Below are 15,723 nucleotides of genomic sequence, written 5' to 3' on the forward strand. Positions count from 1 at the left end.
TCACTTAACAACAAAACAGTATTACTTTATCATTATTTACAGTGGAAAAAGTACTACTTTTCTGTATAATTTGGTGTCTAGGTTGGTCCAGTTAAAGGCATGAGACACTCTTTGCTTGGTTTGTATAATTACTATGTATAAATACTTTGCTTGCCCTTAATCTCTAATTATGATAAACTATACTTTCCATTTCTAGGCAAGCTTCTCTCTGTGTTAAAGCTGTCTAAATTTCCTCTGAGTTAAGAAGATAACTTCAAAAATTGAGAGAATTAGTAGACTGAGTCCCACCAAGAGGGGGATTTCCTAGGGGAAAAAAGGAATAGAAGCCACATGAAACTTTTACAACTTCAATAAACAGAAAGACAGATAATCTGTCGATTTAGAAGTGAAAAAAAGGAAAAAAATGTAGAGGATAAGAAAAGAAAAGCTGTGAATCAGGTTACACACTCCTTCCTCTGCAGAGGATACCTTCCATTGATGTCCTCTGCCTTCTCACACAAACTCGCCTGGAAACTGAATCAGCCATAGTATCTCTCTAAACCTGGGCATGTGATTGTCATTCTTTCTCTCCATCACTCCAACTCTTTTGTGTTCTAGAGTTTCCTAGAAAAACTATTAGTTGTTTAACAACTGTGGAGCTGGACTTCCAGAGGCTCCTTTAACACAGTAGCTACGGGCACGCAGGGCACTTACACCGTTCTCTTTACAGATCTAGTAGATCACTTTTCCTAGAACTTACTTCATTGACCTGCAATTTAAAATAATCTTTTGTGAAGAGTTCTCTCCTCATACAGATTCCTCCCCTCTCCTCTCCCACATCTTTGTAAAGATATCTCCCCTTATGATAAACCTGGCGTGTACTTGTATTAAATACTTAATGTTCAAGGTAAGAAGCACACTAATATGATAAATTAGCTCTAACAAAGGAGTAGGACAAAAAAATTACATCAACACATTAGGCACAGGGGAAGGGATGAGAAATCAAAGGATGCTCCCAGATATATTTAGGAAGGTACAGAAGAAAATACATCCTCTATTAAATGGAAGAATGAATCTCAGAAAATGATAAGAAGTAGGTTTGCTAGCTGGGGGACGGGGAGAGGGAGAGGGGAAGAGAGGGAAGGGGAGAAAATTGTATGATTTTGGAAGGATTATGTTTCACTAGAGACATTCATGAATATTATGAGCTAAAGAAGGGGTAAGACTGCTTAAATTGATATATACAACTGATTGCTATACTTGATAAAATAATTTTGTCAGTCTCTTCCGTACTTAAACTTATCAACTCTGAAACGCAGTAAGTTGTTAAGCACTAAACACCATCAAATACTCTGACACAATACTCTCATGGTTTCAGAAACCTCAAAAGCACCTGACATTTACCTTCTCTACTTCTAAGACTGGAATTGCAGAAATGCAATTAGGAAAACTGGTACTCATAACACAAAAGGTCAGCAATGTGCAAGCTAAACCTGGTAACATGCCTAATGTGCTGCCAAACATAACAGAATGCCTTCCTGATAATGAATGATTTTACATACTGCCGTGAAGTTGTTGCAAGATAATCAGATCAACAGGGGGCATGCCACTATGCGAAAGACACATAGGAGATTGTGAAATATGGTTTGATTGATAGAGTCACCACTAATGCAAAAATCTACCATTACAAAAGGGTGTGTTTTCAGAAATAGTCACATAAATAAATTGGGCAGAAAACACAAATGACAGAAGCTTCAACATTTGGTAAGCGCAGAAGCCATTACTTCAATCAAAGGCAGTGCGCTTTGTGCCTGAAGCCAACAACCAATACACCACCACCTCCGGGATGTAAAAGATATTTTTTCTTTTTCTTTTCTTGTAGTAATCAATGCAAGTAGAGGTTAGAGGGTTTAGTTTTTCTGTTTGTCTTTAATACAGAAATACTCAATGCAGCAGCACAGGCTCTGTCTTGCTCATGCAAAGAGCTCTTCCTTAATTCTGCCACTAATCCTACATAAACTAATAGCAAACTTCAAGAAAAATGAAAACTAATCTAAAGGGTTCTTTTGGTAAATGACATTTCATCAACAGAGCAAAAAAATAGCTCATTACTGAAAGCCAAAAGTAGCACTTATTAGAAGATTTCTGCCAAACACCTAAAGGCAGGTTAAACCTTTAGTGCAAAATGTTTTTGAGACCTTACAAACACCAAAGAAGTGTGTATGTTCCTCATGAGCAAATAAAGTCTATATAGTTCACGTCTATTTACAGACTATGATTTGTATCAGATTGTCTCATTTTACTTTGTCATAGTTATAAGAAGTTGCATTTTTAAAAAAACTAGAGGAAAAAAAGTACTGTCGTGAACTACAGTGGAGCTTTGGCCTCTATATTCACTTAGGTTAAAATCCAGATTACAGAACTCATAATCTTCCAGGAATTATCATATAAATATCTGTGATATGAGAATATAATGTTTTGAGACTGCTAGATCCATATTGCAAAGCTGTATTAAAGGCAAATGCTGACTTTGTATTATAGTTTCTCCTATGGCTGAGTTATATCAAGCTATTTCACGATCAATGTAAAAAACAGCTATTCGTTCTATGTGACACATATTGTTGCCTAATTAATTAAGGAAAACAAATCAACTGTAATTAATGTGAAACTTCCTATTTTTCCATTTTATTAAAGTATCATGAATTTAGGACATGATGTATTTTTGAGGATTGACTGTAACGATAGGCCAGATGATGATCAGCTAACTTGTACAAGCTGAATTAGCCAGTAGCAGGCTATAACTTGTGCGAAGAAAACTATCTGATGTCCTGTCTTTGGTGGTCTATAAAGAACTAAACAAAAAACCTCAAGCACCCGTCTGTCTGGCACTGCCATATTTCCCTTCATATATCCTTTCGTAACCAGCTTTATCTGAACAGTGTGTGCCTGAGGCAAATTTTTCTAAAACAGTAGCGACATACTGCAGAACATTTTTACAGGTGCTTACTTTGCAAAAAGTTCACAACATAAGCCAATATGTTTTGTTTAAACTGTATGAAGAGAGGCACACCAACAAAAGGAAGTAAACACCCTCCCCACAACTAGATGACAGCATCAATAAAAATGCAATTATACTTCCGGTTTTTTTCTTGCTGTTCTTTTGGTAATGATCATAAGCAACTGATTGTATTTTCTTGAAATGCTATATATGCATAACATGCACCAAAAAACTAACGAGAACACACTCACCATGTACTATCAGGACATATTCTGTGCTGTTTCGGCCAATAGGATTTTTTGCTTCACATCGGTATGTGCCATTGTCTGTTTTGTTTAGGAAACTGATGCTTAGGACCCTGCCGTTGACAACCATTCTCTCTGGATCTGGTAGCTCTCCACCATCCTTTGTCCACAGTACTGGTTCTGGCCTGTTGGATCCAAAGCAATGCATTTAATCAGATACATGAAGCAGGCATATGCAACGCATACATCAGAAAGAGTAGCATCAGAAACTTACGAATAGTAACCTGCCATCAAATTATATTCAATGATCATTTCAGTTACTGGATATAATGAACTGTCACTATTACAACCTCACCATCCCAGGTGAGAACTACTACAGGAAGTGAGAGAACAAGCAGGGAAAAGAAGAGAAACAAAAAAGGAAACAGAATGGTACTGGAACAGGCCAAGGTCGTTAATAAATTAAAAAGTAGTTCTCACGAGGTTTCAGGGCTCACAGTTTGGCAAGATGCTTGGCAAGCTAAGTGAAAAGAGCTTTCCACTTGTGTGATGAGCAATATGGTCCTGTGTGGCTGACAGGCATCAGAAATCATGCAAGCAGGTAGATGTAAGTGGTTTGTAAATGGATTCTAAAATTATTTAGGCCATTCACATTCACAAGTGCACTTGCATGCGCTGTTTTTCCTGAACCAGGCATATCAGTCTCAAAATAGCACATCTTACACACAATGTAAATTTGTTTCTGTTGCTGCATTGTGTCACAGCCCATCCCTTTCCCCACCCTTTCTGCATTCGTCCCTCCAATAATTGCTTGTTATTCATGTTAAAACAAGCAATAAAAGATTTTACTTAAAACCCTGGATTTTTTTTTATTTTGTGAAACCTTTCCTCTTGTGCCTCATGAACTTGCATCAAACAGACCAAAGGCCAAGCAACGGCAGCAATAACCCCCTAGGCAAACTAAGGGCACCACAGAGAAGGAAACTGACCATCTTGCAGATTCACATATGTCTTCCTACTGGCAAGTGATGCCTAACTCTTTCCTAAAGACTCTCAAGAAGCTCCACAGTTCATGAGATTTGCTTAACAGACAGCAGGATGTGTTTATTACTGGTATGCAGTCTTTACTTACATGTAACAATATCTACTTTCAAATTTACATGAGGGAAATCACCAAAAAGACAGGTCTGTGACTGGGAATGAAAAGTCAGCTTACTCAATCCTGACTATCTCACAAACAGACAGAGCATCTCAGGTCCTTAGATGCTAGTCACCAAAGCAAGATGTATACAGCCTGGGGATTCATTGCTACATTCCTTGTATCTGGTAGCTTTGTACCCTGTAACCCAAATATCAGTCCCTTTCTTTTGGGTACTTTACTTAAGTAATTTCAGTCAGAAGCGGTTCTAGATTTTGTTTGGTAGGAGAATGCTACGTTATATTTTCTGATCAAAGCCTGCAGTTGTATGACTAAGTAGTAAAATAAAATATAAACCGCTGTTACAAAATCAGCAGATGCCAAATTAGTCGCTAGTCTTACTCAAGAAATACTTAATTTCATTAATTTAAGCAGGTGTTTAAAGCCTATTAGATATAATAAGTGTTCAGAATAAGAAATAACCCTAAATACCTAAGAAGAGACACTCTGCCAAAATGTGGCCTCATGCACAGAAAAATAGTCCTAATGACTGCAATGATATGATTTTCTTTTGAGTTATGCAAGACATGTAACGAAGTATTTTTTACGGAAATGCATTTACTGCTATATAATTTATATTACTTTTTAAAGTTAAAATACTATAACTTATGTTTCTCTTGAAAGATAACAGATATTTATACACATTTTAGTAGTATATGGATGACACTGTTAAATTGTTGTTGAACTTGTTACCTAGACTGGCTATTCTCTGAAGTTATAATTAGGTTTTTTTTCTAGAAGATCATATACTAGGGAATAAAACAAGATTCACATAATTTTAAACCAAGGATTAAGAACTGTTGGTGTAATGGGCCTTATTTACACCTTACCATAAATATGTCTTAATACTCTTCTAAAGTGCACTTTCAGGAACTAGTATCTAAATACACGATGCACAATATACACACTTCCTTTTGCTCAGTGCGAGCAGGGAATCTAGATGTCCATGCTGTTGTGGAAACACTGCCCTACAGAGTTCATAACATTAAGGTGCGATTTGCTTTGATATGTTAAGGTGGATTTGTTCAATTTTCTAGCAAACTCTTCATTGTTCCCCATTTACCAGATTACTGTGAACCTCTAATCCCAGGAGTGGAAACTCTGAAACTCTGAATGTGTACCATTACCTTCATAAATGGCATGTTAAAGCAACTTCTGTGCAGTGGTAATTTATGGAATTTACGTTTTCAGTTGAAATTAGATGGCATATCCTAGGGGAAAACCCACAGGATAACAAAGAAGTGTGAAGTGGAACCTTAGATATAAATTATTCAGGAAGCTTTGTCACATTGTAATATACCAACTCTAGTCTCATACAAAGTGCTTAGCTATGGCTGCACAATGATGGTGGCAGAAAAAATCACGGCTCAGAGAGAGGCAGATCTACATACTCTGGGTGTCGGGGAAGCTGCTAATTAACAGTTTTTCCTGTTAACTAACAGTTTAAGCCGTCCTGTGCTGGCTTAGTGGAAGCAGCAGAGCAATTCCTGGGCAGCCGGCCCATGGTCAACACATCACGGCGGCCGGGCACAGCTCTCACTTCATCTCTCCGCTCCCAGGGAGGGTGGTGCCTAAAGCAGCAATTCTGTCACAGCCACAACATTAAATTTTGCCTGCAATGCTGGGAAGCTTTGAGACACTCTGGTCTAAACAATTCTTTAGTTAGGCAGAAATGAGCTAAGAACGTGAGATATGGCCACGCACCCAGGCCAGCAGGCTGCTGCGGTCAGTGACAAGGGGAGTGGCTGTTTAAGGAAAGCGTGTGAGTGTGGCCATTTTCTGTGGTCCTTTCCCCCCGTACTCTGCCAGCACCCACAATCATTCTGTTGAGGAAGTTGGAGGGGACAACTCTCATTCATTTTTGTATCTACTTAGTGTTTAGACCTGTTGCCTATGAATATATCTAATATCTTTTTGACTCTGCTTATACTGTCTGTCAACTCAGCCTCCTGCGGCAATGAGTTCTGGAAGTTCCCTACCTGCTGTGCAAAAATGCATTTACTTTTGTCTGTCTTACACTGATCTCCTAGCAGTGGCAATGAATATTGCAGGATATGGTAAGTAATGCTTCTGCATATTATAACCTTGTTATAAGTTACAATAGCCTTGTACGTAAGTAGGCCTCTCTCTCTGTTTGTTTGAATTTGATACCTTCTGAGATTATTGGCAGGGAAAAAAAAAATCACAAGAAAAAAGGGTAAAGGAACCATAAATTTAGAGCATATTGGCTATTCCTTGATAATTGCTTTAGTAGCTTCATTGTCCAAAGCACAAATGCAGATGAAACACTGATGGGGAAGCGCTCCTTCTGTGACACAAGGTACAGAGAAGTGTGAATTCCCCATAGTTTATCCTATTGAAACATGTTCATGGGTGCAGAGCCAGACAGAGGTTCTTTCTCTTACCAAACATTTTGAAAGGGTTCTGGCTCTACTATTTATAGGGGATATTTAGGTTTGACACTGTAAAATACCCAGCAAATACGTACGCTCCTAATATTGTACATTTTTCTTCATCGCATACCTCTCCAATATTGTAGAATTTCAGCTTTTCTTCACACACTAAAGATTTGCCATAAGACTATCTATTACTGTGTGGACTAGAACAAAGAGGGTATCCCTGTGCCTTGCATTTGTGCTTTCTTCACGTTGAATCACACTTACCAGTTTTTCTCAGACAATCCTGAAAACATCCTTCATTAAGCACAATAGCTATAAAGCCAGAATGAGCACCGTGGCCACTAATGCAATTGAACATTACCACCTTCACACATTTCATGGCACAAACAAGCTCACTGACCTGCTCTGTCCTAACAGGAGCAAGCGGCCTGATAGTATCAATGCAGTCCCCCAAAGAACAAGTCTGTCCTCCCTGATGTGTTGGGTTTTTTTGTTTGTTTTCTTTTTTCCCCCATCTTCAGTGAGAGGTGCTTTTCTATATCCCTGGTTTAATCCCTCCCATATGGATGCAGTTAAGTGGAAATGAGCTGTGCTACCACTGAGATCCTTCATTGGGTTCACAGAGGTAGCAGAGCTGAGGCACCAGGATGATGTTTGCTTCCCCAAAATACAGCTCTGCTTCTGGCTTACCTATTCTAATTTGCTCCCAGTGTGACACCTTTTAAAACAAAAACAAACAAATTAAGCATGCTGTACTGAAGAAATTCTTTCAAAGACACAGGTCAACTATGACAGCCCATGCTATTTCTTTGGCTGGAATGTATTGCTTTTACCGATTTGGCTTTGCACGCAGCTGCCCACAGTGGCACTATCAGGACTGCATTAAACTGAAAGAAGTCAGAGATACCAATCACAAGCATACTAAAACTGCTTAACTATGACCAGTAATCTCTCTGCCAGCCCTCCAGAAGAAATTTGAACTCTATCCTCTCTCTAAAGAACTGCTAAATGGGCTTAGATTTTGGTATAATTTATATTTAATCCTAGTAGAAAAGCCCAGAAACTTTCAGTAACTGACCTGCTAAAGGGAACTGGGTTTTGGTATAAATAAATAATTTTGTTAACTGCCTTCACATTAGCCTCAAAATTTGACATAAAAGGCTGTAGAATTTGGTATTCTTTCCCAGAAAAACTGAAATGGGACTGCAACGAGGATATTAAAAAAAGGTATCATATTCCAGGATGATTCATGTTTTATACTGTGGAACAGGACTTTTCTTGCAGGTAACTTAAGAAAGAATTTGTAAATAAAGCAAAATTATTTTCTAATCCTCAGGTTAAGAACCCTTTTCTTCCAGGATAAGTCAGTGAGAAAGCTAAAGGTGAACTGGAATGTGTTGGGGAAAAAAAAGGTTTTAAAAACCACAGTGAGATTTGATTAGAAAAGAACACTTAAGCACAGACTTACCTTTTCAACAAGTGTTTTGTTTATGTAATATGAAAGTCAACAGTTAACATTTAAATCCACATAAATGTTTTATAATCTAGGCTTTTAAAAGTTACATAGTAGTATTTTAAAGCAAGTTGGTTAATTTTCCATCCCCTTCTCTATCCGTTCTAGCGATATATCTAACCGTTATATTTACCTTGACTTAGCTTTCATTTAAAAATGATACTTCGATCTATTGTATCGCTGCTTCTTTCCTGAACAAAGTGAATTTAAGCAATGCAATCCATTCCCACTTGAAAGTTCTTGGCTTTATTCATTTTTGTTGCCCTTTTCTGATTTTTGTTTACAGAAAGGTCATGTACAAAGTGTTCGTCATTGAGACCTTAGTAAACAACACTCAGATAACTTACTGGTCCATAATACTAGCGGAGGATAACCTTCAATTTCTGTAAGATCACACTCAAAAAACCCCTAGAACAACGATGATAAATAACTCGTGCTGGCTTTTTGCATACTCAGTCTCACTGAGGATATTATCATCCATATGGGTATCTAAGCAGCCTGTCAAAATTTTGTAGCCAGTGTGGATAAAAATAAGAAAGAGGGAAGAAGGATTTGCAAAACACTAACAAGAGAAGTAAATTCGTTATTTTGAGTATGGCCCTCTTGAACATTGCCTTTTACTTCTCCAAACAGGGGCACACTTGTATTCCCTGCAGTCCATAAAAACATAATCTAGTGGAAATGCTCAAATGACTAATGGAAAAGATAGCACCACATTTATCAGAGCATTTTTTGCTGAAATCTTGGTGCAGTGTTAAAAGTCATCTAAGGGAATGACTGCTTCATTAATTTGAAACTTACAGAGTTTCTCTGTATTGAGAATCTGGATTTCTAGCTTTGTCAGTTAATCATCCAGCTGAAAGTTTAAATCCTGAGGGAGCTTCTTGTTTATATAAAGTCTCAGTCTGATGAGTCATATTGGGATGAGCTGGCTTGGGAGCATTTCATCTATCAAAAACATCAATATCCACAGTCACTAGCCTTTCCTAAAAGGCTTGGATAGATGGTTTTTATTTTATGAGATAAGAACGCTCTGTGATTTTGTAGTTCTGCAAAAATTGAGTAACCTTCATAGAGTGTTTTTCTCCCCAGAAGAAATAGTCAAGAATATCCTAAGTACCTTTTATGAAGTTCTCTTTTTTAAAGAAGGAAGTTTTGAACATCTGAATTGATTATTATATTTGCCTACACTTTTCTCTTTTAAGCATCTAGGCAGACATAACGCAGCCTAAGAATATTTACAATGCCCCATACCAATGCTTTAAAAATGATTAAGAATTGAATTATCAACATAGGTTAAAAATAAGGTGGCAACAAAATACAGATTTCTACTTTTTGTATCATTAAAATTTGACTGGAATTCACAGCTATAAAGACAACAGGAACAACAAGAAATGTTGACAACAGTTGCAGTGTATTATGCCTTTGGAAAAGTTGCTTAAATGATAAAGGGGTAACAGGAATCTCAGACAATGTTAGTAATCACCATAGCAGATAGCAGATAGCAGAAAAGGGAAGAAAAAACCAAACCAAACCAAACCCCCAGACCCTTCCACCCTTATCTTCTGTCCTTGATACAGATAAAGCCTTTCTTCTGTCCGTCACAAGTGCACTTGGGTGACAGCCTCCCTGACCCTAGCTTGCTTTGGATAAATCAGGCAGTCCTCTCGCCTTCAGATTGGCTCACTGGATTACAGATGCTAACCGTGTTGATATGATAGACTAAATTTGCAGCCAAAAGTCCTTATCCCTCAGCACCCTGTGAGAGCAGCTGATTAAAGTGACTCAAGAGGAGTCTTTTCAAAGGTATTTATTCTTTTACCTGGAGATACAAAGTATAGAGTGCTAAGAGGTAAAAGAGTAATTTTTCATATTCATATTTCCCCCCATTTACATCCTAAACTTTCCTCGCAACTACTTTTAAGATTCTACATTAAAAGGCCTACCTTTGCCTGAAGGAACCTGACTGTTCTCTTTCTCCCTTTGACCTAAGACTTTCAGCCCTTAACACAGCTGTGTAACTCCGCTTGTCTCTGTCTGGACAGCTTTTTTCTAACTGAGCACTAACCCACTATAATGTTAACTTCTCTGCAACTATTTACCTGTAGTTTTCCATTTGCCTTTTGTGCACTTCTTGTGGGTTCTCCCCCTGACCCTTAACTGTTTCCTTTATGTTAGTGATTCTCAAGAAGACAAAGCAATATCAAATAGCCTGAAAAGTGCATAATCCATGTATGTGTATGTATACATGAAGTTTTTTACCTAATTCCAGTATTATTTGCAATCTTCCCAAAGAAGAATAAAAAACCTGCTGTGAATAACATTTTGGAGATTGGCTTTCTCATAGCCATGAGACAGATCACCAAAAGAACTGATGTGAAATCAGAAGACACCTTATCAGTGAAATGCATCAGAAATATTCATTGTAGTCTATTATTGTAAGCAGCAGGGAGGCTAAAAATGGACAAAAAGTTTGTCTCAAAAAAAAAAAACCCAAACAAAAAACCCAAAACCCCCAACTTTGTGAGGGAGATGCGATAGGGATGTAGTCCAGAATTTGATTTAAATAAACTCAAAACCCATTGCCACATGAAGGCAGATGTGGGGGAGTCCCCTAAGCTTGTTCACAAAGTACAATCCTCCCTAAGGTAAGTTTAATGTGGGAGGAAAAACAGGACACCAAATGGTGTGCTCACTGCTGTGGGTGGTCCACTGTCTTCCCATGACCCACATTAGAAGCGAAAAAAATAGTTCAGAGAGTTATAATCGTTTATTAACAGTCACTCTGTGTGTGTTGGAGAAGCAGTGTTTTGTCAGGGTTAGTTTGGTTGCACTAGCACTGCCAGCCCTTCAGCTTTGAAGGCAATGCAAAACCAGAGAGCTCACAAATGTGCAATATGGCTGACAGGTCAATGTCAGAAAAAGCTTCATCGTGATACTGTGCAATACATCAAAACTGAGGTCGAGCCACCAGATTTTCTCAATGGCAGAATACATAGGAACCCATCACTGTAGCATGTGATAACTCAGTTACTTAAGTGATTGCTTATGCCCCCAACACCAGAGCATGCAAACAGCCAGCTCAGAATAAATGCAGAGACACAAAAATCAAACTGTGCACAGTTAGTTTCTAAAGGCATTTATCGCCCCAAGTACCTCTAACTGTTCAGAGTCAGGAAAAGACTTAAAAATGCATCTTAAAAACTGTTCTCGTTATAAAGCTTTCTAAGAAAATACTACAACCATGCAGGTTACATGTTTTATTTTGCCAGTTTCAGCAGTGCTGCTCCTAATGTTAACTTCTTTTAAGGCTTTTATCTGAACACTTTATCTGCTCTCCTCTATCAGAAGGAATCGCCTTTTTGTCTTAGAGTTATTAAACTCACCTTGCAGTGAAATTACCATTGCATGCCATAAACATAACATGCTAACCTCTTAAAAATGCCACCCAGCTTTAAAGAATGCAGACAAACTGTTTTGCCTTACATTTTTTAATAAGTCCCGAAGGAGATCTCTATTAAAAGTTACTCTATGTGGTCATAATAATCTAGAAAAAATAAAAGTCATTCTAAGCGAGACTGTCCTCTTGATCTGGAAGAGAAATACAGTCTATTTTTGTTTTCTCAACTTTATTGATCATTTCCCCTCCATCCGGCTTCCCTCCTCTCCTATTGGAAGCTACTCAGTATGAGGTTAGGCTCGAGTGCCAAATGAGCAAGAGAGAAGACTGGTCTGGCTGCAGAGTTCCTACTTCCCGTAGAGCCCCCTATTACTTAGGCCAACACCATTAGCAGAGGAACCAGCAAATCCTGTTCTACCCTTCCATTGTGACAGACAGCTAAGTCTTGTTCTAATAAAGAAGGTTTGAAGAGATGCTCAGAAAGTCAGCTTTTCTAACTGAGATTAATAACTTCAAATCCATATATCAATTTATTTGCTGGATTGTACCCTATAAATTGAAAAGCTTTTTTTTTCCCGATTAACATGAGAAACCCTATTATCTTTAATTTACATAAGAACTAGAAACCTTTTTGCAAAGTTCATAGCCTGTACAAATCACATGGATCTCCTGCAGAGTGAACAAATCCAGATTTTCTGTCTTATAGAGCTTGATTACTCTCAAATGAAAATTAGCTATAAACTCCTGAACTATTGAGAAAAGGTCTTAACTGTGTGCCAGTGTGTAAGGATAGATCAGGATTGACAGGCATCTGCTACCACTTAAGGCTTACAGATCATGCTGACTACTTAAATTATTCAGCCTGTGTTTTTAAGTAATCAGGTGATTTTTCTGTTTTCTATGTTTTTCTACCTTTCAGCAATTATCTGCAAAATGTTTTCCTTTGAATATGCCATATTGAGAAACTGTTCCAAAAGGTATTGCACCATACAGTATGCTTTACTTCCTGAGAACTTCCATGCCATAACAGCTCAGATTATGCATTAAAATAAGAAAATGCATTAAAATCCTAGCCATCCAAACCTAGTACACATTCTGGAGTGGAGCCCTTTCTGATACATATGAACAAGGAGACTTTGTGCATTGATCAGTGAATTACTCTGTCCATGTCTGAATCAAGAATTAATCCACCACTACCATAATGACTTGAGAGTACTGAAATGAGTAAACACTGTGACTATACAAAAATCCTTAAAAGAGAAATATTAAGTTTTCAGCCAACATACTTTCTGGTAGCACTTAACACACAAACCACATACAGAATAGTTTCTGCTCTTAAAGTATTAAACTCAGAACTATATTTAAACTCCCTTTGAGGTTGAATATCAATAAAACCAAAAGTCCTTCAGTTTATATAATAGTTGCCTGCTTCAGCTAACATATTTTAATAATGCAAAAATGTAATACTTTATATCATTCCAATATATAAAACATTTTCTTATAGCAAGTTCTAGAGAAGGCAAATCCATGAAGTTTTCTAAATATCCAATCTTTTCAACCTAGTGAAGGTTCAGACATCTGTGTTTCAGGATAAGCTGTAGCAAAATATTTTTAAATCTCATGGAAGTGCAAAATGTATTTCAGTTTTTATAGCTGTTTTAAGAATGTTTAATTGCTTACTGATTGCCAGTCTTATTTTGGTGCAATGAAATCTCTGAATGATTTCAGACTTCATTTCCAAGTTTGTGCTTTAAAACAAAAAAGAAATTGAAATAATATTCTTCTAAGACACTCTAGTTTTACTACTTGTATATAAAAAGAATTAAAAAATACTTGTTATTATTCTTTTGATGAACAAGAGTCTCATGTTTGAGTTTCATCATAAGACCTCAGAAATTCTTCATTTCTTCATTCTAGTTCTACTTTTTTTGCTCTTTAGATTTGTAAAATTTCCTACAGTCCAAGTGTTTTACTGTTGTTGTTATTACTGTTATCCAGCTAATTTGCTGATTTCTGTACTGGAATTTCTTAATCAGATTAAGTAGTAGATCTTGTGGCTAATTTTCTTCAAGGAATTAAAAGTTCTTTGTCTTCACTAACAGATTTTTTTTCTTCCTTTTTACCCTTCTATACTTAAAACTGACCACAAGTTTTCTATACCTAGTAGGTCCTGTTAATATTTTAATATTGCTGTAATTGTGGTAGAGCTCTCAAATTCAAAGCTGCATTCTTCCTGAACAGTCAGGCTGATACCACAAAAATGGTTGCACTCTACATCAGATGTGTGTATGATGTATATACCCCACACGTACACAATTTTTAGGAGGAGGCTGCCATTTTCCAGTCTACAGCAGCTTTTATTCACACAATGATGGGACACTGCTAGTAAGCTTTTTAGGCCAGTCTTAAAAAGAAAAAAGACAGAAAGAAAAAACTAAAAGGAACAAAGAAAAAGATTAAAAAAACGTCTTGCAGGTCTGTTTCTCTCTTGCACCAGAGCTGTGCGCTCCATCTTCCATATTAACAAGTGTTCACAGTGAAAAAAGAAAAAAAAACTTGTGCTTATACCCTCTACCTTCTTGATACAGTTTAAGATGAAAAACATTGCATGCTTTCTAAGGGTTTGCTGATTTTCTCCACCATTTTTCTTGGGCATCTGCCTCTGCTATTTCTTAAGTCAGAAAGTGGGAGATACCCTTTGAGCACTGCAGATGTGCTAATTTTAATGGGCGTTCATAGCAGAGAACAGTAAGTGCCTTCAGCTACCTCGTCTGTACAGTGCCCGTTCTATAACCTCACCTTCTGGTTTTCCATTTTGCCCAAATCTCTCCCATAGTTTGTCAAATACTCCACCTACTTTCAAACTTTTGGTGACTCATTCATTCCCCCCTCCAATTTTTTGCTTTCTCTGAATCTGACCAACTTCCCAAACATTTCTACTCCTTTATACTTTCTTAAGTCTTCAGACATTTCTGCACCATGTGGGCAATTACACCCATGAAAGGCAAAATTTGCTAAACTACTTTATTTCTGCCTTCCATCAGTTATGACTGCAGAAACGCAAAATGGAAAAGAGAGACAGAGGGGGCTGTATTTCCAGACTTTCAAGGCCAGACTGTCACTTGGGAGCAACAGGGAATTGAATAATACAGGCTCGCTGACTCAGACTGTAAGCAGAAAAGGTAAACCTCTTTTAAATACACCGTTAGAAGGTCAGGCAATAGGCACTGATTTAATTTCTTTCAGCTTTATTCTGAAAGACACCTGGATATTTTAATGCATTTTTAGTACTTCAAATCAAAATACCCAGTATTTTAGAACATTTTAGTAACCAGTTATTAACCACACTTTGCTATATGTATTTTAAAGTCTGAGGCTCAAAACGTCTTGAGTTCGGAGAAAACACTATAACCTCTACAGCTTGCAAATAGCTTTCATAAAAAATGCACTTTAAAATCTGCTGTCCATAGAAAATGGTATGTATGGCTATACTGTTCATTTTGTGTTGCCAATTTATAAATAATTTATATTTCTTTTAAATTTTAACGAGGAAAAAAAAAGTCCTCCACAGAAGCATAACATCTCTTTCAAGAAGTTTCCTGAGGCTAAGAAGGCAGAAGGAGAGGTATAAGCCAGTACAGCAGCAGGAAAGGAAAAAAAAAAACCCAACATTAAAAAAAAATCTTACGTCATAAATCCTGACACACTTTCTAGGGAATTAACGCCTTGCAGAAGTGACTGCCACCATCATCTAACTGACACTACCTCAAGGACAAAGCACTAGCTAATACTTTGCAAGGAAGAGCTGCAGGTTGGCCTGGACTTGACCACAGATTAGATAAGGTGTTTTCCAATTTCTATGAAGTAGCAAAGATGCTGCTTCTGTATCAAGAAGTCTTGTACTGAAGGCCTGATACGGACAGATTGCACAGCAACAAGCTGTTCAGGTGGATGCACAACACATTACCTGAGTCGTATTAACAGCTCTCAC

General features: G+C 37.4%; 1 protein-coding gene across 3 annotated transcripts in view; it reads right to left on the minus strand.

Moving 5' to 3' along the window:
• The window catches only part of CADM2 (cell adhesion molecule 2), a 681,251-nt gene that overhangs the window by 64,045 nt on the left and 601,483 nt on the right, over positions 1-15,723 (minus strand). For all 3 annotated transcript variants that reach the window (XM_064469629.1, XM_064469639.1, XM_064469622.1), the window contains one exon: positions 3,229-3,407. In XM_064469629.1, the coding sequence (XP_064325699.1) occupies positions 3,229-3,407 (179 nt within the window). The remainder of the gene's footprint in view (positions 1-3,228; positions 3,408-15,723) is intronic.

Source organism: Phalacrocorax carbo, chromosome 1 (assembly GCF_963921805.1).
Source record: "Phalacrocorax carbo chromosome 1, bPhaCar2.1, whole genome shotgun sequence".
NCBI classification, from domain to species: Eukaryota; Metazoa; Chordata; class Aves; order Suliformes; family Phalacrocoracidae; genus Phalacrocorax; species Phalacrocorax carbo.